A 27250-nucleotide genomic window follows, 5' to 3' on the forward strand; every position below is an offset into this window, starting at 1 on the left:
TAATAAAATGTAGTGTTTGACATGATACATATGTTTCAACCATAACCTTATTTGTGTATATATATGTAGAGAAAGAATATATAAAATACAGGGCATACATAGGATATCCTATAAATATGACATCATACATATACACATGATATATATGATATATGGAATAGTATATAACCTGTAACCTGTATAAGTAGCATAATAGAATTTATAAGATAATAAACATATAGGATAAATATATTAGAATATATAGGGTAATACAAATATATACATATGCTATGTATGATATATATTTATATATATACACAAATATACATATGCTATACCTATATCTATAATATACATGATATATGGGACAGTATGTAACCTATAATGTAGCATAATAGGGCTTATAAGATAATAAATATATTAAGATATATAGGGTAATACAAATATAACTTTCTATAATTGGCTCCTTGAGCATGGGGCACTGCCTGTTGCCATGTCTCTGTGAGCACCTAAGGGTTATACACAGAGGGGCCAAACACGCGACCCTTGAGAAATGTCAGCCTTGTCATGCAGTGGCATGAAGGGAAAACACTCTGGAAAAACAGTCCTTTGTTTAAAATAGAAACTTTGAAGGGAGCCAAGTTAGCACATGACAAATTACTGAATATCCCCTTCTCCTGGAGGGAAAAAAAAAAGCCCCTTCATTTCTGAAATAAGAAAGGGTATTGCTGGTACCAAAATTCACGTTTCCTTTTTGATGGAAATTCTCCAACCAAGCTTGGCGCTAACGGAGTAGGCGATTTCACTTCATCGTCACCTCACAAAAGACTTCCAAATTCACTGCGGCAGACACCGCAAAATAAAAATGTTAAGTACATCCTAGCTGGGAGGGGATTGAAGCCTCCAGGCTCAATCAAAGGTTTGCAATAATAGGATTCATTTTTAAAAAAAGGACAGATGGGTTTAGAAAATGTTGCAGTGAAGACTGGAACGAGATGAGCTCACAGCACCAGCCTGTCTTTTGTGGACCTGCACAATGATCCCTGAGCCAGACTGGATTAGCATGCCTCGCGACTAGGGGTCCAGAGACAGAGGCCTCCGGTTCCCAGGCACTTCGGGAAGAGGAGTCTGAAACGATGCATCAGATTTACAGCTGCAGTGACGAGAACATAGAAGTTTTTACCACCGTGATTCCTTCCAAGGGTAAGTGAAATTGCCCTTGACTGTTTCCTTAAGGTGGCATCTTAGGCAGGAGGGGAAGGACAGTCACGTGCTGCCTTACTACGGTTTATCCTCAGGTCTCTGGGGTTCAATGGACTCTCAGTTTTGATGGTATTTGATTTTTTGGAGGGGGGGAAAGAGGTGCCAGGATAAACATCAATCACTGAGAAACAATCCATCAAGGGGAGGACAAGAGCAGCTAAATACTCCCTGCTTCATTTAATTCAATACTGACAGTCCAGTACACCAATGGAAGTGACAGCAAGCCATTGCTACAGACACAGATGAAAACAAAATCCCAGGGCAGCTAGATAGAGACTTTCATTTTTTCCAACGAGCAAGTGGGTTCTGAAATGAGAACAGCTGGCTTAAAAGTATGATTTCTAACTGTGCCATGCAATGTGTGGAGAAATAGTCTCAGCGGCGGCTTGAAGTCCGATGAAGCAGTCAGAGAGTGCCCTGACCCCGACCGGCCTCTCCACAGAACCCAGGGCCACCTTGCAAACTTAACCTGGAACTAATGTTGCCAGAGAATGCAATATTAGAATCTTGACTTTATAAGCTCTTGTGGTCCTCAGTGAATGGTGTTAAGGGCTTTGTGTGAGAGTTTCAATGACTCCAAATGTCTGGTTCCTGGGCAGTCCCCTTACCACATCCTAAGCATGGCCCCCTCTCCTGCCGCCTCTGCTCTCTGCCTGCGCTCCTGTCTTGCCCCCTCCTAGCTACCCCCATGACTCAGGCTTAGCCCCTGGTCTCATTGTCAGCCTTGAATGAAGTGGGCTGGGTGTTTGCTGGTGTTGTGAGTCCACATTCAAACAATTCCTTTCTTGCTCTGTGTCAGCCAGCCAACAGGGCCATTGCACAGCGGGGGAGGGAGAGACTCCATTTGGCCACAAAGAGCCAGCCTGCAGGACATAAATTAAGCTTTAGACATTTACTGCCAGATCGAGAGAGAAGGAAAAGAGCTGGGAGTCTGCTGCCCACGTGCAGGAGTTGGAATTCCCTCTGGAGACTCTGAAATTCCAAGTTGACCCTTGGAATCAGCAGTCCTGCTTTTGGGTGGAACTCTTACCCCTGGATGTTCACAGTGGCATTGATTCTAAGAGGGCACAACTGAAAATAACCTAAGTGTCCATGAAGAGGGGAATGGTTAAAATGTGGTGCCCTCATGCTATGGAATACTACACAATGTCAACAGGAATAAACTAGATCGATGCGTGTGGACATAGGTAGATCTCAAAGCACAATGCTGAGTTCCAAACAAGCAGGCTGAAAAATTCTTTATGTATGATAGCATTTCTGTAAATTTGAAAATATAAACCAATGCTATACATTGTTTATGAATACGTATCTAGAGAAAAACACAAAAACATAGACCAGAAAGATACAGATAAAATTAGTGATCTCAGTAGTCCTGAGAAGGTAGGGAAGAAGTTAGGGAAGGGTAGGAAGAGAATCAAAACATTGCCTCTGATTTTGCATTTTTTGTATATGTGGAGAAAACAAAGTAGAAGCAAATATGAAAATGTTATATGGTTTATTTTCTATCATTTATTTCCATTTACAATTTTTTTTTCAAACTACTTATTTATTTATTTATTATTATACCTTAAGTATAATAACCACCCCCGCTCCATTTACAAAATTTTAAAGCGAGAAAAATTCAAAGACAAAGTGGTTAAGGGACTGCTGCCACTTCCGTACTCTGTGACCTTGGGCAAGCTACTTAACCTCTCTGGGCCTGAGTTTCCACTGCTGCAAATGAGAGAAACAGAACTTATCTTCCAGGATTATATGGGGAATAAGTGAATAAATATATAAACCATCCAGAATAGCAGCTGACATGTAGTAAGTACCATTAAATACATCACTTACAAAGTGATTTCTATTTTTATTTTGTATTTAGAATAATCAACATGATCAGTTAAAGATAAATATTTAAGCCTATCTTTTTTCCTTGCCATTTTCATTCATGGCCACCTCCTGGTATTAAACCAGGTATTCACTGGTATTCATGGATATTTTTCACTGCTCAGGAAGCTGTTCTCTAGAAAAGGAGTATTGGCCATTTTGCATTAGATCACAGATGGATTAAGTTTACCTCTTCTCATTTCTTGCTTTGCCTCATCTGTCCTCCAAAGCCTCCAAGCAGAGGGCTCTGCATGAGAGAAGATGGCACTAGCAGGTAGTCACCGTGCATGTGAGAGAGTGATAACTCTTCATTGCATCCCTATCCCCTCACTGTAGAAATAGAGTCACTAGACTTTATCTATGTGCCTTCCTGGTGTGCCTTTTCCCAAAGCCTGCGGATTAGCCATGTTTAAGGATGTTCAGGAACCAAACCTTGCCCAGCATAGCCTGGTGGTTAGGAGCGTGGGCCTCAGGCATCCTTATCTATACAGAGGAGTTCACAAAGAATAGCTACCTCGTGAAGTTGCTGTAAAAGAGATAAACAAGCCCCCGCTGAGGTCGTACAATGTGAGCCATCATTACATTTCTTGTGTTCGTATTACAGCCCTCTTTCCAACACACGCATATTGAGTTCAGCCCAATATCTACATACACTTTTTTAACTGAGCCATCTTAAAACCTCACAAAGATGTGGCAATAGCAAATATGACATTGCTTCTTAAGTATTTTGAAAGGCATAGGACATAGACCAATTCTGTAACTGAGAACATATGTGTAGTTTTACTTTCTTGGAAGAATGAGAGCCCTTTAAAGGGAAGATTTCTTCGGCCCAATTCATAGTAACTACAATAGATAAATGCTGTGGTTTTATGAAGAAGTTGTGCCAGATGCTATTTCAGTGGATTTCACTCTGGGGTGAATGGCACCACAGCATTCAAAATAATTCATTTGGGAGAAGCAACAATGGGGAAGGAGCGGTGAGGGGAATTGGGGAGCAGTAGGAGGAATGTTCCAGAAAGAGAAGTCCTAACAGAATGCCATAATCTATAGCCATCACCTACTCCTCCCACCTGCCCTCATCTTTCAGAGAAAGAGGAAAATCATAACTACCTCTGATGCCTGGGAATTCATTCCTCATCAGGTGCTGGACCAAGGGTTTTATAAAGATTAGTTCCTTTAATCTTTGTCACAGCCCTCTGAGGTATGTGTCATTATGATCCCTGTCTTGAAAAGAGGAAAGTGAGACAGAGCAAGCAAGCGAGAGGCGGAGAGACAGAGAGAGTGAGAGAGAGAGAGAGAGAGAGAGAGAGAGAGAGAGAGAGAGATAAAGAAAGATTTACCTGACTCACATAACTGGTAACTGGCAAAGGGTCAAGTTCAGATTCACAGCAAGCCAAGGGAGGGAGCCAGTATCCTGGCTGCTAACCAGCACTCGTTCCTGCAGGCTTCTCAGGCTTTGCAACAGATAACAAGGCCAGCGCTCATCTGTCACTCATCTGATATGTGATAAGCATCATTTCCATTCTAAGCTGGGTAGGGAGACAGTGGGATTTAGGTTGTAGGTAGATCATCCTAGCAGCAATGTGGAAAACAGATGCCTGGTGTCTCCATTTTCAACAAAATCCACACCTTTTCCCAACCAAGTAACTTTTTTTATGGATAATTTCTTTAAGCTTTTTTTTAAATTGTGGTAAAATATGCATAACAAAATGTACCATTTTAAAAATGATTTTTCAGCGTACAGGTCAGTGGCATTAAGTATATTCACATTGTTGTGCGACTGTCACCCCCATCCATCCTAGCACTTCTTCATTATCCCAAACTAAAACTCTGAACCCATTGAACATTAACTCGTTCCCCACTCTCCCACCCACTGGTAACCACCATTCCGCTTTCTGTCTCTACAAATTTGTGGGGGGGGTTTTTGTCTTTTTGTTTGTTTGTTTGTTTGTTTGTTTGTTTGTTTGTTTTTCTGTCTCTATAAATTTGACTACTCTAGGAACCCCATATTAAGAGGAATCATAGACTATGTGACCTTTTATGTCTGGCTTATTTCACTTAGTACCACTTTTTCAAGGTTCATCCATGTGTAGCATGTATCAGAATTTCATTCCTTTCAGAGCTGAGTAATATTCCATCACATAGAGACACCCTATTCTGTTCATTCATTCATCTGTTGGTAGACATTTGAGTTGCTCCCAAACTTCAGCTCTTGTGAGTAATGCAGCTATGAACTTTGTACTCAAGCCAAGTAGCATCTTTCGTTGCAATGGCCCTGCCTCTTTTTCCCATCCCCTCCTCTATGCCTCTGCCCCACCATAGATTCAGACTTCTCAATGTTGTTACTGTAGCTACGTCAGCCTCACTGGTGTTGTCTAAAACCATTTCTTTCTCTCTGTCTTTGCAGTATCCAGTCCAGCCAGAAGAAGAGCCAAAAGTTCTCAACACCTCTTGACCAAGAATGTAAGGAAACTTCAGTTTTCATGCTCTTTGGTTGACTTTCATTTAAAAAGCACCGCCTGGCTTCTTCACTGTCCTTCCCTGGCTCTCAGTGGCCAGGAGGGTTTCAGTGTTCCGTGTAGTGGGTGCTGCATTCTCCGTTCTCCACTTAACCAAAATAATTAACAAATGTCAACCAGACACCAAGTGATCCTGAGCTGGACCTCTTATTCTGCCATATTCCCCAGGCACAGAGAGTAAGCCTTGTTTTATACACACATTTTTTTTTCTTGTTTAAACAGAGTCCATGTTGCGGACATAGCATTCCTGATCTAGGTGTTTTCCTATTGTTGGCATTCGTAATGTTTCATTTTTTTTACTATTACTAGTAGCACAGCAATGAATGTATTTATATAAAATACTATTCTTTTGGATTAATTCCTCAGAGCATAGATCTCGAAGTAGGTTTAACAGGTAAAAGGATATGAACAATTTCATCCATCCATTCATTCATCAAATATTTGCATTCCTACTGTGTGAGGCAAACATTGTGCTACATGTAGAGAATCAGGATTTGTTAAAACTAGTTTTTTTTACAGTTTTGTCACATACTGTCAGGAATTCTGAACAATATGGGGGCTTCCAGTAATGCTTTTCCATTTACCACCAACATCACCAGCACTGGTTTTCCTCTTTTTGTATTATGTTTTGCTGCTTTAACATGCATATGCATTACCTTAAAATTAGTTTACATGTCTTTAGAGCCTAATAATGCTGAGCATTTCCCATTTTATATATAAATTTCTTTACATAAAAACTGTCAATACATCTTTGCACTTTATTTTAAAATCGAAACTGAATTTTTTCTTGGTTGTACTGGAGTTTCTATTTCTATGACAATTTTTCATAGGATATCATTTCCGTTTTTGAAGTATCTCAATTTTCAAAAACCTATTCTCTATTAAAAAATGTTTTGACTGGGCACCAGACTCACATATGTAATTCCAACACTTTGGGAGGTTGAATTCAGGAGGATAGCTTGAGACCAGGAATTCGAGACCAGCCTGGGTAACATAATGAGACTCCGAATCTACAAAAAAAGTCAAAAAATTCGTCAAAAAATTAGGCGGTGGCTCATGCCCGTAATCCTAGCACTTCGGGTGGCTGAGGCAGGTGGATCACCCGAGGTCAGGAGTTCAAGACCAGCCTGGCCAACATGGCAAAACATCATTTCTACTAAAAATACAAAAATTAGCTGGGCATGGTGGTTCACACCTGTAATCCCAGCTACTCAGGAGGCTGAGGCAGGAGAATCACTTGAACCTGAGATGTGGAGGTTGCAGTGAGCCAAGATCGTGCTACTGCACTCCAGCCTGGGCAACAGAGCAAGAGTCTGTCTCAAAAGAAAAGAAAAAAGAAAGAAAGAAAGAAAGAGAAAGAAAGAAAGAAAATTAGCCAGGCATGGGGCTATGCTCCTGTTGTCCTAGCTAATTGGGAGGCTGAAGTGGGAGCCTGGGAGGTTGAGGCTACAGTGAGCCATGGTCATGCTACTGCACTCCAGCCTGGGCGAAAGACTGAGACCCTGCCTCAAATAAAAAAAAAAAAAATTAATGTCCTGTAAATGAGATGAAGTTTTACTAGTTGTTATTTGTATGTAACATGTACATATACTATACATGTAAATATATACATGTATATAAATGTATTACCTTTTTAATTCCAAAAGCAGTATATGCTATATAAAATTTTATACATTACAGTATGGTAGTCCCCCCTTATCTGCAGGAAATATGTTCCAAAATCTCCAGTGGATGCCTGAAACCATGGATAGTACTGAACCCTGTATCACTATGTCCTTTAAATCTAATAACCAGGATGGCTACTAAGTGACTAACAGGTGGGAAATGTACACAGAATGGAGACCCTGGACACAGGGTTGATTCATGCCCCAGGAGGGGGGACGTGGACTGGTGTGAGACTTCATCACCCTGCTCAGAGTGGTGCAAAATTTAAAACCTATGAAATATTTCTGGAATTTTCCATTTAATATTTTCAGACTCTACTTGACTGAGGGTAACTGAAACCATAGATGAGAGGGGACTACTGTATATTATCAGCAAATCCCGAGAAGCTGTAGAAGAGAGTGGTTAGGTGCATAGACTTCTGAGTCAAATGGCCTGAGTTTAAATCCCAGTTCTATCCATTTCTAGCTATGTGACCTTGAGCAAGTTGCTTAACCATTGTGGAACTCAGCTTCCTTAGCATTAAAATGAGGATAATAAGAGAACATATCTCAGAAACCATGAGAAGGAGCAAATGAGTTTTTTTTCTTCTGCAACAAAGCCACATATTTTTTTATTTTTTATTTTTTGGCTAATAATTTAATGCATATAAAATGTTTAATCCAGGCCGGGCACAGTTGTTCACGCCTGTAATCCCAGCACTTTGGGAGGCCGATGCGGGTGGATCACGAGGTCAAGAGATGGCGACCATCCTGGCCAACATAGTGAAACCCCATTTCTATTAAAAATACGAAAATTAGTTGGGTGTGGTGGCGGGCATCTGTAGTCCTGCCACGGGAGGGACTATATGGGAGGCTGAGACAGGAGAATTGCTTGAACCTGGGAGGCAGAGGTTACAGTGAGTCGAGATCACACCACTGCACTCCAGCCTGGAGACAGAAAGACTCTCTCAAAAAAAAAAAAAAATGGTTTAGTCCAGAGCTGAAACATACGCACATTCAATAAGCATTGCGCTTTTTTTTTTTTTTTTTTTTTGAGACAGGGTCTTCCTCTGTCACCCAGGCCAGAGTGCAGTGGTGTGGTCTCAGATCACCACATCCTTGACCTCCTGGGCTCAAGTGATCCTCCCTTCCTAGCCTCCCAAGTAGCTGGGACTACAGGCATGAGCCACCACACTCAGCTAATTTTTGCAGTTTTAATAGAGACAGGGTTTCACCGTGTCACCCAGGCTGGTCTCAAACTCTTGGACTCAAGCAATCCACCTGCCTCAGCCTCCCAAAGTGCCGGGATTAGAGGTGTGAGCCACCGTGCCCAGCCAGGTTTTTTTAAGTAAAAAATTTCCATATTCTATTTTATGCCTTATTATCTGATAATATACTGCTTTGCAATTTGCTTTTTTCACTTAATAAATCTTAAATATCTTTCTATGCCAATTCATCTATATAGCTCTACCTTATTCTTTTTTTAGTCACTGTGCCCAGTTAATTTTTGTATTTTTAGTAGAGGGGGGTTTCACCATGTTGGCCAGGATGGTCTCAATCTCTTGACCTCATGATCTGCCTACCTCGGCCTCCAAAGTGCTGGGATTACAGGTGTGAGCCATCACACCCTGCCTACCTTATTCTTTTTTTATATTCACAAACATTTTTATATGCTTTTTTTAATGGGGTCTTGTCATGTTGCCCAGGCTGGTGTTGAATTCTTGGGCTCTGGTGAACCTTCTGTCTCAGTCTCCCAAAGTGCTGAGATTACAGCACAAAATGGGCTGAGCCACCATGCCCAGCCAGTTTTGTTCTTTTTTATGGCTGTATAGTAAAAATATGGGATACTTTATGAATCTGCATGTTATGCTTGCACAGTGGCCATGCTAATCTTCTCTGTATCATTTGTACCTGGTCTACCTCATTCTTTATAGCAGCTGCATAATACAGCATTGTATGAATGCACTATAATTTTTTTTAACCAAACCAAACCTGATGTTTTCTAGATTCATTATTTAACCAAATTATCAATAAACAGGGTTTCCCCATTTTTTTCCATTAAACAATGCCACAACAAATTCTTGAACATAGTTTCATGTTCTTAAATTATTTTGAGGATAAATTCATAGATATAAAAATGCTAGGCCAAAGGAGATAAACATTAAAACAATTTTATAGCCATTGACAAATTCCTAGCAAGTACGTTTTGAAACACCTTTTCCAGAACAGCTGAGCCTATACTGTATGGCATCAATGTTGTTAGTCTTTGATAATCGGATAGGTAAACATATCCTGTTTAATTTGTACTTCTATAATTATTGATGTGATTCTTCATCTTTTCAGAGATGTATTGGTCATTTCAACATTTTTTCCCTACAGGTTTTTTACTCATGTCTTTTGCCTATATTTCTCTGTTATATGCCTTTTTCTTTTTTTAATTTTAGACTCAGGGGGTACATGTGCAGGTTTTTTACATGAGTAGACTGCATGATAGTGAGGTTTGGGCTTCTAATGATCGCGTTGCCTAAGTAGTGAACATAATACCCAACAGGTAGTGTTTCCAGCCTTTCCCCTTTTCCTTCCCCCTCCCTTTTGGAGTTCCCAGTGTCTATTAGTCTTATCTTTGTGTCTGTGTGTACCCAATGTTTAGCTCTTACTTATAAGTGGGAGCATGCAGTATATAGTTTTCTGTTTCTGTGTTAGTTTGCTTAGGATAATGTCTTCCAGCTGCAACCACGTTTTTTGTTGTTGTTTGTTGTTGTTGTTGTTTGTTTGTTTGTTTGTTTGAGACAGAGTCTTGCTCTGTCACCCAGGCTGGAGTAAAACGGCATGATCTCAGCTCACTGCAACCTCCACGTGGTGGGGTTCAAGTGATTCTCCTGCCTCAGCCTCCGAGTAACTGGGACTACAGGCGCCCGCCACCATGCCTGGCTAATTTTTTTTTTTTTTGTATTTTTGGTAGAGGCAGATTTCACCATGTTGGTCAGGCTTGTCTCAAACTCCTGACCTCAAGTGATCCACCTGCCTCGGCCTCCTAAAGTGCCTAGATTACAGGCATGAGTCACCAGGCCCAGCCAGTTTTGTTCTTTTTTATGGCTTTGCAGTAAAAACATGTAATACTTCATGAGTTTGCCTGTTATCCTTGCACAGTGGCCATGCCAATTTTCTCTGTAGCATTTCGATTTTCGTGATGTGTTGCTGAAGTGAGCACTGTATGCCTTTTTCGAGAACCGTTTGTACATTAAGAAACAGAAGGGGTTTTAATGGATGGAAAGTTTGATTGTAGAGCAACTGATTCTGATCCTTCTGTTGGTCCCTGAAAACTCAATCCCAAAGTCTAGAAGGAAAATGCTCCAACTTTCAAAGAGCAGTGGGTGAGGTGTTCCCAAAAATGGAAAGAGAAGGGGTTGTCTGTGGATAATTTGGAGTTTAAGAAAGTTTCACAGCAGATGTTTCAGTCTTTTGGTGAAGAAGCTTGGCTCTTGTCTTCCCATATTCATTCTTCCTCTCGATGGACAGCGCAGGACTGCTTTCTGGTCTTTTGCACTTTCCTCTGAATTTCTGATTTCCCCTAACAGGTAGCTTCACCCAGCCTCTGCTCGTAAAACTCAGCCCTAGCCACACAGACCATTCAAATTAGAAGACAGGAGAGGTCTCTTAGTCCACCTCCTCCTTTTGCAGATGGGAAAAGTGAGTCCCAGAAAGGAAAGAATTGTCTCTGGTCTCTTGTGTCCCCAACCAACTGACCTGTGGCTACCCTTTGAGTCATTTTTTGTCTTCTCCAACTTGGTAATCTGAAAGCAATTGTGATTGGTTATCTTAGTGAAGAAAATAATTCTTATTTCGCAACTACCCATATTTACAACTTTCTTCAGCCCCAAATTTATATCTCGTCTTATCCCTTAGACTACCATGTGGATGGATGTCAGTTTCCTTCTACAAACATCTCTTTCTGCCCCGAGCGATCCTTAATGTCAGAGTTTTCCTTTGTCTCTGACTTCTTTTGAATTGTGTTTCTTCCAAATCCAAGGCAAAGCCTCACGCTATTCCTTCTCTAGACAGTCTTTCCAGTCTTTAATTTTTTAATTCTTAGGCAATTTTATTGACATTTTGATCATCATGATGCCCACTATATAGGAGTAGCTCAAGGGGATAAACTTACACAAAGGTGTGGGTCAGTTAAGCCTTTTGGCATGGAGCCACGACAATGGACACTCATGGTCCCTTCAGAATAAGCAGGCAGTCAGCCATCAGAAAAGATGGATAAATGAGATCGCAAAGGTCACATTCTTCCCAGTTTTTAAGCTTGTGAGGAGGAATATATGTGGAGTTCTCCTGATTTTCTGAAGTGCACAGAGCACCAGTCATAGTGGCTCACACCTGTAATCCCAGCACTTTGGGAGGCCAAGGCAGATGGATCACCTGAGGTTAGGAGTTCGAGACCAGCCTGGCCAACATGGCAAAACTCTGTCTCTACTAAAAACACAAAAATTAGCCAGGCGTGGTGGTGGGCACCTGTAGTCACAACTACTTGGGAGGGTGAGGCAGGAGAATTGCTTGAACCTGGGAGGCAGAGGTTGCGGTGAGCCGTGATCACACCACTGCACTCCAGACCAGGTGACAGAGTGAGATTCCATCTCAAAAAAAAAGAAAAGAAATGCACAGAGCAACCAATCGCACTTGAAAATTCCTATTTAGATGTAGGCACTTCTTTTTTTTTTTTTTTAGACAGGGTCTCACTCTGTTGCCCAGGCTGGAATGCAGCGGCATGATCAAAGCTCACGATAGCCCCGACCTCCTGGGCTCAGGCAATCCTCCCACTTCAGCCTCCCAAGTAGGTGGGACTACAGGTACATGGCATCACATCCAGCTAATTTTTGTATTTTTTTTTTTTTTTTTTTTGTAGAGACAGGAATTACCATGTTGCCCAGGCTGGTCTTGAACTCCTGGGCTCAAGTGATCCACCATCTCATCCTCCAAAGTGCTGGGATTACAGGTGTGAGCCACTGCGCCCAGTCTGAATGTAGGTACTTCTATGCGTTTGCCAAGAGTACCCACTTAGCAGGCATGAAATCATGGTTCTCCTCCTGGCTCTGTCCCTTACAGTTCTGTGGCCTTGAGTAAGACGCATGGCCTCTTTTGGCCTCAGTTTCCCTATGTATAAAATTAGGCTAGAATTGGGCTAGAGCATTTCTGTGGAACCCCTCAGCCCCAGAGCATTACGATTCTCTACTGTCTCGGTCTTCCTGACTGTCTTTCCAACTGTCTCTCAACAATCTAGGCGACAAATAAGCAGAAGTGTGAATCAAAGATGTCACCAGACGGGATCCTGAGGCTTGTGTGTTAGCCCATGTCTTCTGCTTTTCCTATTTCCGACCTCTCTAAGCCAGCAAGCAAGTATTACTTTATTGCGGTAATGCTTGTTACTCTAGTACATTCTCCGACTTCAGCTGGGAGTTTGCTGACCTAGGAAAGGAAAATTCCAGCATTAAACTCTTCTCTCTCCTCCTCCCTGCTCACTAACATCCCACACCGCCATCCAGATTCTCTTATCTTGCCCCTATACTCAGGGTGCTAAAGAGCCTCCTCTCAGACCAGTGTGTTCTAAGACCACCAGCAGCAAGCCCAGACGGTGTCCTGTAGACCAGAAAATAAACCAGGCTGTCAGGAACCTCTCAGGAGGCCACATCCATCCATTCAGCTCTTTGTTCCCTGGGACGGGCCTATCACACTGAGCTGCAGCCATCTCAGAACCTCCATTATTGTGGAGAATGAGAACTAAGTTTCAGGCCCAGCTAAGAAACAGGAAGTCTCAGAGCTGGGCCCTTCTCCTCTTTCCTTTCCTGCTACTGGCATCCTTTGGTGGGCTGGAGAAAAGGAGGCATTGTCCCCAGTCGCGACCTAGGAAATAACTGGCCTCCTCTCCACCCCCAGGAAACCTCCTACATCCATCTGGCTGCTGGGCTGAGCAGCTAATGCCACTCCACTCTCTCCCTCCCCATTCTGCCACCCCACTATGCAGAGAAGAGATGGGGAGGTGGTGGTTCTTGTTCCTGAAAGGGAACATTTGTCTCCCTTTCAGAGGAGGAAGTGTTGGAAGGCAGCAGCGGTCTTCCTGTGGACTCCAGGCTTCACATCCTGCCTTACTTTCTCCTTCTACAAAGTGGGTCTGAAAACTCCGCAGCAGCCCTCACTCCTCCTCTGTGAAAGCGATGCTGAGAGAATGAAAATAAAATCAGGAACAGCTGTGATGAAAGGGCTGCCCACCCCCTACCCCAGAATGAATAACCCAGTGTCCTGGCTGTGTATAAATATGCAGGATCGGAGCCCAAACCACCAAGATTCCCGTTCATGACTCTCCATAATGAGATAAAATCATTCTTTGTCTCAAGTTTTGACACATAAATTATCTCAATGATTTAAGTATTTTTATTACAATTTTTTTTGTACAACACCAATTCAAACACCAGAAATTACCATTTTTAAGGTCCATTTTGGTGGATTGTAATGGAGTAACTTCCCAATATAACTATTCAACAGGTAGTGATGACTGAAAACACTTCAGCATTGGGCCCTTTGTTCTGGCTTATCAAGATTTCTGTGCACTGAACCACACACAGTGGAAATTCGTCTCCCAGCTCCACCCTGACCCAGGCACTCTGCACTGGGAATTGGGGGGATGGGGAGGAGAGCATCCCATTCCCCCTGCTCCATTCTGCCAGCAGCTTCTTTCTTTTCAAAAATCTGAGACTCATTTGGGCCTAAGCCCTCTCCCCAGGTCTTCGCGTTGCCAGAGCATCCAGAAAGCTGTCCTCTGCATGAACAAGGGTGTTGTCCACTCAGCTACAAAGACTGCAAGACCTCCATTTCCAGAACTGTCCTCCTTTCATAGCCTGTCCTGTTGTCAAAACACATCAGGCGACCCAGCAGCTGACCTGCCGGGATCTCTGGCCTGATGGCCCAGGCTCCTAACTCTCTGAAGGGCCTGCTGTTGAGGAACACCCCCTGGCCCCTCCAGAACCCTCATTTGCTTGCCCCATGGCACCATCTGGCAGTCTGAAGCCAAATAAAACAACCACTTCTGGCCAGTTTCCTGCCCAGGTTTTCTCGCTGCTCCTAACATTCACTGGAGTCGGAAAGGCTGCAGAAACTCCCTTGAAGTGAGCTCCATCTGCAAAGCTCCTGAGGTCGGAGCAGACGAGTGGACTAACCGCGCTTTTCCCGCCCGACAGGTGGTGATCGAGTCGGACCTGTACACGCACCAGCCCCTGGAGCTGCTGCCCCACCGCGGAGACCGCAGGGACCCGGGCGACAGCCGCAGGTTCGGGCGGCTCCAGACCGGGAGGCCGCCCACAGCCCACCCCGCCAAAGCCCTTGCCAGACCCGGTACGTGAGTCTTCGCCCCAGATCCCCGCACCTCCCTGGGCTCAGGGACCCACTCAGAGCCACCCACACGTCCAGGTCAGGGCAGCGTTGGCGGTGGCTGCGGCCTCAGTCGAGCCGGGTGACCAAGTACCTGTGCTTTCCCAAATAAATGCTGTTTCCACCACAAAAGCACCTACTCTCAGGCCTCTTGCATCCCTACATAACACCTTCTACCTAAAAAAGGGTCACTTCTAGGTGTGCATAATGGGTAAAGATACTCTTATCTAATCGGATTTTTTTTCCTTTTGAGACATGGTCTCACTGTGTTGCCCAGGCTGGAGTACAGTGGCAGCGATCACAGCTCACTGCCTTGGGCTCAAGCCATCCTCCCGTCTCAGCCTCCCTGGGACTACAGGCACACCGTCACCACGCCCAACTAATTTTTTTTATCTTTAAAAGATAGGGTCTTGCTATGTTGCCCAGGCTGGTCTCGGTATCCTGAGCTCGAGTAATCCACTGGCAGAGGCCTCCCAAAGTGCTGGGATTACAGGCATGAGCTGCTGAGATGGGTCCTTATCTACCATCTTGCTCCACAGGAGGCCCTGCTGTATTCTAGAGAAAATGCAAATCAGCATGCTCTGGGGTAGAGAAATCCATGACCCATGAAGCTAAGGAGGCTCACATAGTTTATTTAACAGTGACTGTGCGTGTGCGTGTGTGTGTGTAAAATTGTACAGGCTCTTCATAAACTGCCATCATAAAATCTTACCATTCTAAATTTGAATGACCTAAACAACAATCTATAACAAGAATGTAGGAGGAAGTTTGTCTTGAAAATTGGAAACATTATAGTTTTACCTTGGGTGCTATATTTTTTTTTAATGGCTTCCACCCCAAGCAGCTAACAAGGAATCCGCCTTTAGCCCACCCAAGTCTGTGATGGTATTTTGCCTTTAATTGCTGGTTTAGGTTATTTCTGTTATGCCCACAACCTAAAATTATTCATATTTTAGCTCCAAAAATACACAATAGAAAGTCCAGGATGTCCTTCTGAAAGCCTCTGGGCGTTGGCAATTTTGTATATTACAAGAACTGAAATAAGGCTCTACTGGGTATAGTCTCTTCCTCCATCCATCTTTGAGTTTTCCCTTTGTAGATGCTAGACCAGGCCACCAAGATTTCTTTGATCACTAAGAACCTAATCCTGCTCCTCTGATCCTTTGCATAAGAATGCATACATCCAGCTACATTCTCTATTAAGTGGTTACATACACATCATATATGTATGCAGAGTTTGAAAGCATTAGGAAAACCACAATCTGCCTTGCAAATTAAGATGAGATAGATTTTTCTCTGTGTCTATATATAGGTGGGTGGGTGGGTGGGTACATGTGTGTGTGGAAAGAAGAAGAGACGGAATATTTATCTTTTCTATAAAATCATAAAGTGAGTTTAGAGCCTTGCTTCTCAAATTTTAGTATGCAAAAGAATCACCTAGGAATCTTGTTTTTATGCAGATTCAAATTTAGTAGGACTGGGTAGGCCCCAGGATTTTATGTTTCTAACAAGTCTCCAGATGCTGCTGCTCTGGGCACAACAGATTGAGCAGCAAGGATTTAGAGATGATCTAATGCGGTGGTTCTCAAAGTGGAGTCCCAGAAGCAGCAGCAGCAGTCCCTGGAAAATTGTTAGAAATGCAAATTTTATGGAATTAGAAACTCCAGGTTTAGGGCACATTAATCTGTTTTCTCACAACCCTCTCCCCACCACCCCTCACCGTGCACCTCACCCCCAGGTGATTCTAATGCACCCTGAAGGCAGAGAGCCTCTGATTTACTGCAGCTGCCCCTCTGCCAATTTCCAAAAGAAACAGAAACCATAAAAACTGTTCGACCTACCCAAGGTCGCGCTGCTTGTTAGCAACAAAGCCAAGATTAAATCTCAGGTATTTTGATTCCCTAGCTAGTGCCTCTTCCCCACAGGGAATGTATTTCCAACTGTCTAGTTTTAGGGGTCACTTTCATTACTTTCTAAGTAGTTTGTGGAAACTTGGGCTGCCTGAGTCAGTGTTTTATTCTAAAAGACAAGACCAATAAGTTATGATACAGAGAGAATCTGCCCAACATGTGACAGTCAGCTCGTGCAGGAAATATGCCAGTCAGGTTTAAAAAAAAAAGAAAGAGACTGAGCTGGGGATTGGTTCAATTCCTTCATTTTCCCCAGTCTGATAGATTCCAGAGTGGGTGGGAGGCAGGGAGTGTTTCTGAGTCAAAGCCAGACCATCCTCCTGTCAAGAAGGGTGCCTGTCTCCAGGGAGCTCAGATTTTGGAACTACTTTTTTCCTGAGCCATAGACGGCACCTGGACGCAGTAGCCTTCTCACCTGGGAGAAAGATGCTCCAGGGAATCTTGTGAATTGTAGGAACTCTGAATGCAGAGACCTGACTGAGAAACTCTCAGGTGCCTGGAAATGGGGCAGTCCCCACTCCTGGGCCTGGAAGAATTGGCTGCCTGCAGGACTTCTTCACAGAGATGTCCCCAGGCACCTCAGAACCAACTTGTTCAAACCTTTCCTCCTAACGAGACACGGTGTCTCACGCCTGTAATCCCAGCACTTTGGGAGGCCAACGTGGGCGGATCACGAGGTCAGGAGATCAAGACCAGCCTAACTAATATGGAGAAACCCTGTTTCTTCTAAAAATACAAAAATTAGCTGGGCATGGTGGCATGTACCTGTAATCCCAGCTACTCAGGAGACTGAAGCAGGAGAATGGCTTGAACCCAGGAGGTGGAGGTTGCTCCACCTGGAGCAGAAACCTGCCCCTGTGCTCCCTCAGCTTTAAGCACTGTGTCTGCCCCTGGCCCCTGCCCTCCAGACCACACTGACTTCTCCAGGGCCGCCTCCTATGATACCTCTGTCCCCACCATTCTATCACGTAGTGTAGCCCTGAGCTGCAGGGTAGTTCTGTGACAGCTCCACGATATCCTGCTTCCCCGGACTTTCTCTGACTCTGTTCTCTCTGCAGATTGCCTTCACTGTGTCTCTCCAGCTGGCAAACTCCACCTTCTCCCAGCTGGGGTAGAGGGTCCCTCAGTCAAGCCTCCTTAGCCCTGCAAGACCACCCAAAGTCAGTTCGCTACTCCCTAAATCACCCTTACTTGGCTTCATCATAACTGTTATGTATCTCTAAAGCCTCAATTTCCTTAACTAGAAAGTACAGACTATTCCAGATCAGCCTGGGCAACATGGTGAAACCCTATCTCTACAAACAAAAATTAGCCGGGTGTGGTGGTGCACACCTGTGGTCCCAGCTACTCAGGAAGCGAGGTGGGAGGACTGATTGAGCCCAGGAGGTCAAGGCTGCAGTGAGCCAGAGATTACTATACGTGTCACTGCACTCCAGCCTGGGTGACAGAGTGAGACCCTGTCTCAAATGAAAAGAAACATTGTGGTGAGGATTAAATGAGCTAATACTTATATGGTTTACACTCAGTACTGTGCCTGGCGTACAGACCAAAATGTGAGCTGCTATTATTTATTAGTTATGCCAGGGCTCCATTCATTATAGTTTAATCTTGGTAGTCTTGTAATATTTGATTTTATTTGCATTGAGATGTTTTCCTGGGGAAGAGGAATTATTTCTAGATGCTATAGTACAATCAGATGGGGCAAACAAAAGAAGCTATTATCCAATAGACATCTTATACATGGTGGTGGGGTGGGTGCAGGGTGGACTGGTTTCTATCACAGGACCCTGCCTGGTAGAAATGCCTAATTCCCAGGTACAGCCACAGGGGAAAAGAGATGTAAGGTTCTCAAGCACTCTGGCACATCTGCCCCCAGAGAGACCTGTGCTGAAAGCCAGCTTTCCCCTACATTTTGTCAGCTACCTCAGCCCTACGCCTGGACCCTCAGAAGCTTCAGGGTAAAGACTACTCAGAATTAGGTTGGGGCATCAGGAATAAAGGCATTAAAAAAAGGTTCTCCACCCATACATCTCGTAAAGCCAGTGTCCCAGGATTCTGATCCAATACACTCCAGTCCTTCCATGCTGTGGGGCCACACTTCCTTCCCAGCACATGACTTCTCTGCTCATTTTTAGAGGAATGTCCAGGAGCACCTTGTTAAATAATTGATCCAGTTATAAAGGCTTAACTCCAAGAACCTCTTTAACCTCTTGTGATCTGAGGCCTTGGGAAGGAAGGAAGGAAGAGCTGAGGGCATATTCTCTGAGCACCTATTGCATGCAGACATGGTGCTAAATTATCCACGCGTGTGATCTAATTTTGAAATAGACTTTATTTTTAGAGCAGTTTTAGGTACACAGCAAAATTGAGCTGAAGGTACAGAGATTGCCCATATACCTCCTGCTCCCACACGTGCGCTGCCTCCCCCCATCAACACCCCCCACCAGAGGGATATGTTTGTTACAGTCAATGAACCTACATAGACACACTGATCTTATTTAGACCTTAGTTCCAGCTCCCCTAGAAGAGTGACAGTTGCCTTGTGGCCTGACCCTCCTTCCTGGTTTTGCTGCTTGGTACAAAAGCCCTTAGAAATTCTGTGCTGTGGTTGATTGGCTAACAAGGTAATTGATGCAGAGCCAGGGGGAGGCAGAGCACAGAGTACCACTGAGTAATGTCTCCTCTGTTCAACGTTGCAGTGGGGATTTCTGAACCCAAAACATCAAGTCTGTGTGGGAATCGAGCATATGGAAAATCTCTGGTAAGTAAAATAAGCCTGCTTAGCTGTATCTGTTGTGCATCAAACTTCTGGTCATGTCTGATTCTCCTGTGCCATGAAGAGAGACTCAGTGTTCTTTGTTCCAGGCCTGAGGATTATTAGAAAAGCATAACTGGCAGTTCTTCGCTTCTAAAGCTCTCAGTTGGCCTTGATTTGTGCCTTGTGGAACATCCCTGGCTGCTTCTCTCTTTCTTGCTAGAAATTCAGCTATTAAGCAAACAAAAGAAGCTATTATCCAACAGACATCTTATACTTGGTGGGGGAGTGGGTGCGGGGTGGACTGGTTTCTATCACAGGACCCTGCCAGGTAGAAATGCCTGACTGATTTCCAGGCACAGTCACAGGGGAAAAGAGATGTAATGTTCTTAAGCACTACGAAACACAAAACACCAGTGTCTTAGTTAACACAGGCTGCTGTAAGAAAATACTATAGACTGGGTGGCTAAAATGACAATTTCTCACAGGTCTGGAGGCTGGGAAGTCTAAGATCAATGTGCCAGCAGATTCAGTGTCTGGCAAGGGCTCTCTTTCTGGCTTGCAGATGGCCACCTTCTCACTGTGGGTTCACATGGCCTCCCCTCTGTGCACAGGGGGAGTGGGAGATCCCTGGCATCTTTTCCCTTTCTTATAAGGGCATGTTGTCTTACATGGCAACTGCCACCCTCACACCTCCATCATCACTGGTGTCCAATTTGTTACCAAATCCTGCAGATTCTTGCTTTGATTAGGCTGCCCCCACACATGCCTCCTGGGGAGGACAAGGAGGCATTAGGGAAAACATCCTGGTGATCCTATCTAGGGTCTCTTCCATCATGACCTCATCTAAACCTAATCACCTCCCAAAGGCCCGCTCCCGATACCATCACATCCGGGACTAGGGCCTCAACACCTTGTAGGGGGCTCTGGGACAAGCATTACCCACCCAGACTTCTCTGAGTTGGGCCAAAAGGAGCAAGCTTTTATGTTCACTTCTCACTCCATCAAGGCATGTGGGCTGCCCCGGGAAGGATGTGACCTTAACAAGGTGGCCCTCTACAGCAAAGCCCACCTGAAGGAATTAAGAGCTACCCACCTTACTGTCCTCCCTCCCACAGCTGGGCAGCTGTCCTTTCTTGAAGGGGATGGGGTGGTACATCTCCAGGCCTATCAGTACATTTCCCTCATCTCTGAGCATGAATGTCGGGTTCCCTCTCGGCTAGCAGAGTCAGCAGTGGCTGGAGGTGAAGTCAGCTCAGGCATCAGGGCCCTTTGAGTATCCGCTGTCAAGATCCAAAGATGGTGCAATGTGAGAACCAGAAGAGACTCAAGTCATTGTGCCAGCCCCTCATTGTCACAAACAAATTGGACAGAGATATGGGTGCTTCGCTCATGGTCTAGGCAAGAGACCTAATCCAGGGATCTCATTGAGGTCATCGCTATTCTAGGAAAACCCCACACAGGGCAGGGATGGGGCAAGCTGTTTTCCCTTCCCCAACCTGGTACTCAGGGGAAACCAGGCAGTCTGGGCAGTTGATGTCGAGGGAAGATTATCAGGCTGTGACAGCTCCAACAGCTGCCCTCACCTGAGCCAGAGAAAAAGCAAGGTCAAGGGGAGGCAGGTAGCTTATGATCTTGGACTGCCTGGCCCCAGCCCTTAGGCTGGCCTCAGTCAGTGCCCTTAGCAGAGAGGCAGTGACAGCAGGAGTCCAGAGGAAGCTGGGAGGATATAGGGTGGTGATGGGGATGTGGTCACAAAGGGAGGGAATAAGAATGAAGAGGAAGAGGCCAGCACTTTGGGAAGTGGCTCACACGTGTAATCCCAGCACTTTGGGAGGCTGAGGCAGGTGATCACCTGAGGTCAGAAGTTTGAGACCAGCCTGGCCAACATGGCAAAACCCCCATCTCTACTAAAAATGCAAAAATTAGCTGGGCATTGTGACGCATGCCTATAATCCCAGCTACTCAGGAGGCTGAGGCAGGAGAATCATTGAAGCTGGGAGGCGGAGGTTGCAGGGAGCCAAAATCATGCCACTGCACTCCAGCCTGGGTGACAAGAGTGAAATTCTGTTTCAAAAAAAAAAAAAATGAAGAGGAAGAGGAGGCAGCACAATAGACCCTTAGACCTGGAGACAGCGGGGCTGGGGTCCCACAGCTTATCAGATATCTGTGACCCTAGCACAGGAGAGCAATCCAGGGCCCACACAGCTAACTCCAAGTCGGCACTGAAGTGTGCTGGGTGAGACTGACCTAAGGAAAGGGAAAAAGAGTGGGAACAAGGCCTTTCTCAGAGACAAGGGAGTGAGGAGTTCACCCGCCCGTGGCGTGACTGGAAGGGAGCGCTCAGAGGGACCACAAGGTGGCACAGCAGCCCTGCCCACAGTCGGCCAGCTCAGGGCAGGAGGAGGGGTGAAGAAGGGTGCCCTTGACGGGGGATTTCCCAGCGATTTTTAGGAATGTGGTGACTTGAAGCCTTGGATAGGGCTTGGGGGAAGAACACAGCACTGAGTGTGTCTATTGTCCGAGCAGCCTCTGGACTTAGCCCTGGTTAGGCCGTTGGTTAGTTTTTCAGTTAACTCCATGTTCCTAAGTACTTGTCACTCCTTTTGGAAGGCTGAGGAGGGCTGCCAAGGTGTCCAGTCCCAGACCCTGCTACCCACATAGACACTCAGTGCTGTGAGGACCTGAGGACAGAGAAAGATCAACTTGGGCCATCAGCCTCAGGGAAGGCTTCCCGAAGGAAGCAGCCTTGAAGGGCAGACAGAGATGAGGCCTCAAGCCAGAGGGTAAGCGAGGAGGTGCCACTGTGCCAGCATCAGGGAAGGCAGCAACCCTTGCTGGGAGCCGAGCTACCGACACACATGGGGACCAGTGGGAGGCTGAGCTGTGTAGAGGAGGGTGTCCTGTGCTGAGGAGTCTGGAGGAGCAGCTGCAGTCAGCCTTAGTCTGCCCTGCAAGGTGGGGAGCTGGGGAGTGGGTGGGGGGAGGCTTGCATTTCTAGAGTCCAAGGAGGGGCATGAGGAATGTGGCGGATCTGGTCGGAAGCAAGGAGGTCGAGGTGACTGTCCCTTGAAGGCTTCAGTGGAGGAAACAGAGAGACTGGGCTGGCCCCACCCTACACAGCCTAATCAAAGCAAGAATCTGCAGGATTTAGTAACAAATTGGACACCAGTGATGATGGAGGTGTGAGGGTGGCAGTTGTCATGTAAGACTGAGCTGGGCTGTCTCCAGTTTCCCATTTCTGTCTCCTGAGTTTTCTAGGTCAGTGGCTCAAAGTGGAGTCCCAGGACTAGCAGCACTAGCAGTACCTGGGAACTTGTTAGCAATGCAGATTCTCAGGCCCACAGCAGACCTGTGGACTCAGAAGCTGGGGTGGGGCCCAGCACAGTTTATCAAGCCCTCCAAGTCAGTCTCACACCTGCCGAATGATGAGGATTATCGCCCAGGCAGTGGTGGTCCTATTCAGTCACACCCCTTGCAGACAGTCCCAGTCAGGGCCAGAGTGGGAAGGCAGATGCATCCTCACACTCCCTCCCGCTTCCTCATGACAGATTCCGCCAGTGCCCCGGATCTCAGTGAAAACTCCGGCCTCTGCCTCATTGGAGGCGACAGCCATGGGCACAGAGAAGGGAGCTGTTCTGATGAGAGGGTAAGTGCTGTGTCTCTGGCCCCACCGCCTGCGGCCTCCCGCTGTCCTGATCCTTCCTTCCCCAGAAGAGCACCAGGCCGCCTGGTTGACAGACCCTTGAGAGGCTGACACAAACCCATGCCAGCTGCAAATTACCTTTTAATGAGGCCAATAATCCTGGGTCTCTGCAGCGCCTCATCAACTGTTTCCCTAGGATTAAGCAGGAGGGTTTTTCATGGTTTCCACTTCATTAACGCCACTCTTTAGGCTTGGAGAAGTCATTTGGGAGGTTTTTTGGCTAATTAGATGAATGTAATCACGAGCCATATTCAGAACCTCCCATAGGCATGCGGGAGTCAGAAATGTCTCTTGAATAAGTTCAGGATCCCCTGCCTACCAGTTAAGAAGTGTGTCAAATACAAAGGTTTCAAACCACACTTGGAACTGGAGCATGACTACTCGCTCTCATCCAGAGCCGGCAGCTAGGGAGGCAGGAGCGGATAATCCCTGCCACCCCTCAGTGACACTGCCTTCTGCCTTGCACCAAGACGGTGAGTCTTCAACTCGATTCAGCACGTACTTGTATGCCCCGGACTACATCCTCCATACCGCAGGCAGCAGAAAAAGCATTTCAGATGGCAAAGGGTTGGGTTCTTTTCTCAGATCTGCTTTCTAGCCCAGAACTGCCACCAACCCACCATGACTTCAGGCAAGTTATTCAGCCTTCCTGTCCCCATCCATTCAAAAACAAAACAGTAAAACAGCAATCACAGGGGGTACCCATTTTGGGGGTTATGATGAGAATTAATTTTTTTTTTTTTGAGATGGAGTCTCACTCCGTTAACCAGGCTGAAGTGCAGTGGTGCAATCTCCCCTCACTGCAATCTCCACCACTCTGGTTCAAGCAATTCTCCAGCCTCAGTCTCCCAAGTAGCTTGGACTACAGGCGCATGCCACCACATCTAGCTAATTTTTGTATTTTTAGTAAAGATGGGGTTTCGCCATGTTGGCCAGGCTGGTCTTAAACTTCCAACCTCAAGTGATCCACCTGCCTCAGCCTCCCAAAGTGCTGGGATTACAGGCATGAGCCACCACGGCCCAGCCTGATAATTGAATGAGATAATGGGTGGAGAGCTTAGTAGAAGCTGTTGTCAACATGTTTCAAGAAACTTATCTAGTAGTTGGGAAGCATGCACTTGAGAACATGTTGGATGCATGCAGGAGGGGCTCCAGGCTACACTGTCAGCCCGAGCGCTGCACACTTTGAAAGTATTGAGAGGTCAGAGCAAGAACAGGCTAGTGGGGAGCACTTCTGAATGACAGAAAATTGGCTAGAAAAAATTATAAAAACTAAGTCATGTGTCCCTCAATGTATGGGGACTTAATCGTAGAAAAGAAAAAAAAATTTTTTCTTTGATTCTGTTATATCCAATAAATATCCAAAAAGATTGGATCCTATTTATTTTACCTTGATAAGGTACAATTTTTAAGTGGCAATAGCTGTTGCTGGCTGCTGGTGTAAACCAGCAGAAACTTCACTGTGCCATGACAGAGGCCAACCTTTCAGTCCACATGGCTGCATTGCAAAGGGTTCTAAATGGCTCCCTTCTCTCTAAACTCAGTCATTGTCATTTCAATTTGTTCCTGGACCCTGGTTACAGAAAAGCAAAGTAAGGCTACCAGTTCTTTCACCTAAGGGAAGCGGGGGGAGGGAATGAACACATGTTGAGGCCCGCAACGTGCCAGATGCTTCACTCTCATTCTCCTCCTCCCAAAAGCCCCATGAGTTAGATGAGATTATCCCCATTTTGCACATGAAGAAGCTGAGGCGAGTAAATGTTAAGTTGCTTGCCTGAGATCACACAGCAAACGGGAAGCAGGATTTAATCCCAGGCCTCATTCTCTTTCAATAGCTGATGCTTGGGGACCTCTGTCCTTTCCAGCAAGGTTATTCACATAGAGGCCAGACGGGTAGAGACGCAGAGCCTTTAGCAAGACCAGACCCAGAGCAGGGGGACAGGAGCAGAACTTGAGATCCCATGAACCAGTGTGCCCAGGGCCAGCTCCTCCATTCATCCCATGGGAAGCTTTCCCCGGGGGAAGCCATTCCTGTGAGGGTCCCAACAGTGACCCTCCCGCTATGTGGACCCTGGTCATAGAGGAGGAGTAGAGGTGGAAGGAGAGCTCTGGCCACTCTTCTCGAGGACAAAAATGAAGTCTGGCTCATGAGCTGACTACCCTCCTCACCCACCCCTGGCCTTTCTTTAGCTCCAGACATCTCAAGAAGATGACGGAAGAGTATCCAACCCTTCCCCAAGGAGCGGAAGCCTCTCTACCACTGACGGGCAGTGCTTCCTGCGGCGTCTCCGGAATCCTCCGGAAAATGTGGACAAGGCACAAGAAGAAGTCTGAATATGTGGGAGCCACCAACAGCGCCTTTGAGGCCGACTAAAGGTGACCCTCTTCAGGTGCCCTGCTTTGGCCAACGTTCCCTGGACAAGAGGAGAAAACTTCAGGATTGGAACTGAGCCACACGCACCTCTGCTTGTAGCTGGTCTAAACCCATCATCCTCCCTCACTCATTGATCACCCTGGCATAGGGCACAGGAAAGAAATATCTGTCCCTTCTTAGAATTGCTAAAGCCATTGGTCTGAAAGTGACTTAGGGAGGTCATAAAGTTTGTATCTCTGTGTTTAAGCAAAAAATTAAACTTTCCAGCCCATTTTAAAGACCTCCAAGGAAGGAAAAACGTGATTCCTCTGTCTTCCTTGTGAGTTATCCTAAAGTGTGTGATCTTCTAGTGTAAACTGACTTTGAGGCACTTGTAAACAATGGTTCTTACTGTTTCCATTACTTCACCTTGACAAGGTACAATTTTTAAAGATAAAGCACTATATATTAAGTTAGTAGTTCTAATATCCACTTGAGAGTATACTCAAGATTGATTTTGATGGCCATTCGGCATGATTGCATGAATTCTCTATTCTTTTATGTGCAGTTTTTCCATAGAAAAACATTAAAAGTTAAATGTTGAATGCTAATGTTTTCTGAAGTGGCATAGTCTAGTGGAATCAATAATCCCTTGCTTTGGTATGTGGATTTGAACTTTTGAAAGTGCTTTCTCATCCATTATCGTTTATCTTCACAAAACCCCTATGGAAGAAAGCACAGTTATTCCCAATCTGCAGAGGGGGAAATGGAGTCCTTCGGAGGTTATGGGACCAGATACCAGGTAGTAGAACCAGACACCAGGTCCTCAACTTCTCTCTAGTGGACTCCCTGCTTTGCCTACTCTCTAGCAATTGATTTGGGGATGTTTTTAAATGATAAGAGTGTGTCTCTGGGGGCAACCATTGAAGGGAAGACTCTGATAATGTTGGAACAAGTAAGGGATTTGAATGAAATACTTTATTACATCTTATATGTTAGGTTGAACCAGAAAAAAATAGTCACTTTCGTAGGTCAAGAACAATTGAGCATCAATTTCATATGGTTCAATCTCATATATGATACTATGCTTTTCTTCTTTCAATGGAAAATATCATCATCAATTCCATTGTCAACATTAGTAGTCTTAAAACAACAACGTAATAATAATGATGATAGTTATAGCTATCATCTATTAAATGCCTATACTATGTTTTAGGCATGATTCTAGGCAATGTATATATATCATCCTAATCTTTCTAACAACTCTTTTCGGTGGCCCTATCCATTTAATAGATGCCAATTCAAAGAGGTTAAATGATTAGACTGAAGGCATCTAACTCATGTGAGTGTCAGGCTTCAATGCCTGTGTTATAGCTACTCCTTCACACAAAATAGTTCAGAACATAGAGAAGGACCAAGGTTAATAAATGATTTTCATTCCAAATGCTAAACATGATTGATGGGTAGAGGTTGCCGGAAGTGCTATGCAGAGATGGAATCTGAGATAGAAGAATGCGGTGGTCAATTAGTAATGCTCGCCCATGGAGGGAGTAGTGACACATGCCTTGTTTATTTGTCATCTGTGGCCTAAACGCTGCCCCCAAAGGTTTGTTTTCTAATTCAGAGGTTTAAATTAATCCAACCCACTTAATGAAGCCAGAGATCCTATGGTAAATTTAGCCTAAGACTGTGCTGGAAATTGCCATATGTTGGTACAAAGAAGTGTTTGGCCACATTACAGGTCTCAGATTCAGCTGCTACGTGTGACTGCTGCTCTGTGCCTATGTCTTGCTTTTTCGCTGAGTTCCCTGTTGCCATATCTCCAGGTGAA

At 45.1% G+C, this 27250-nt stretch overlaps 1 protein-coding gene and 2 non-coding genes across 3 annotated transcripts; 1 reads left to right on the forward strand and 2 right to left on the reverse strand.

The window, feature by feature from the left end:
- The first annotated feature begins 598 nt into the window (after window positions 1–598).
- Window positions 599–26031, forward strand: VXN (vexin). The gene is made up of 6 exons (XM_012463693.2): window positions 599–1182; window positions 5519–5574; window positions 14506–14659; window positions 19305–19366; window positions 22912–23009; window positions 25257–26031. Exons 1-6 carry the CDS (start codon window positions 1116–1118, stop codon window positions 25438–25440), a joined length of 621 nt encoding a protein of 206 aa, XP_012319116.1. The 5' UTR covers window positions 599–1115; the 3' UTR covers window positions 25441–26031.
- Window positions 9107–9210, reverse strand: LOC135278143 (U6 spliceosomal RNA). Its single transcript, XR_010345700.1, has one exon. It is a non-coding gene; the product is annotated as a U6 spliceosomal RNA (small nuclear RNA).
- LOC135278136 (U6 spliceosomal RNA) lies at window positions 10379–10484 on the reverse strand. Its single transcript, XR_010345694.1, has one exon. It is a non-coding gene; the product is annotated as a U6 spliceosomal RNA (small nuclear RNA).
- Window positions 26032–27250: the final 1219 nt, after the last annotated feature.

This window comes from Aotus nancymaae, unplaced genomic scaffold (assembly GCF_030222135.1).
Source record: "Aotus nancymaae isolate 86718 unplaced genomic scaffold, 86718_ANA_hifiasm-v0.15.2.pri h1tg000036l, whole genome shotgun sequence".
In the NCBI taxonomy this organism is placed as follows: Eukaryota; Metazoa; Chordata; class Mammalia; order Primates; family Aotidae; genus Aotus; species Aotus nancymaae.

Coding starts and splice junctions, on each gene's coding strand:
- VXN (XM_012463693.2), top strand. CDS start 1,116: ATGCATCAGATTTACAGCTGCAGTGACGAGAACATAGAAGTTTTTACC. Junction 14,660..19,304: donor CAAAGCCCTTGCCAGACCCG/GTACGTGAGTCT, acceptor TCAACGTTGCAG/TGGGGATTTCTGAACCCAAA. Junction 19,367..22,911: donor GAGCATATGGAAAATCTCTG/GTAAGTAAAATA, acceptor TCCTCATGACAG/ATTCCGCCAGTGCCCCGGAT.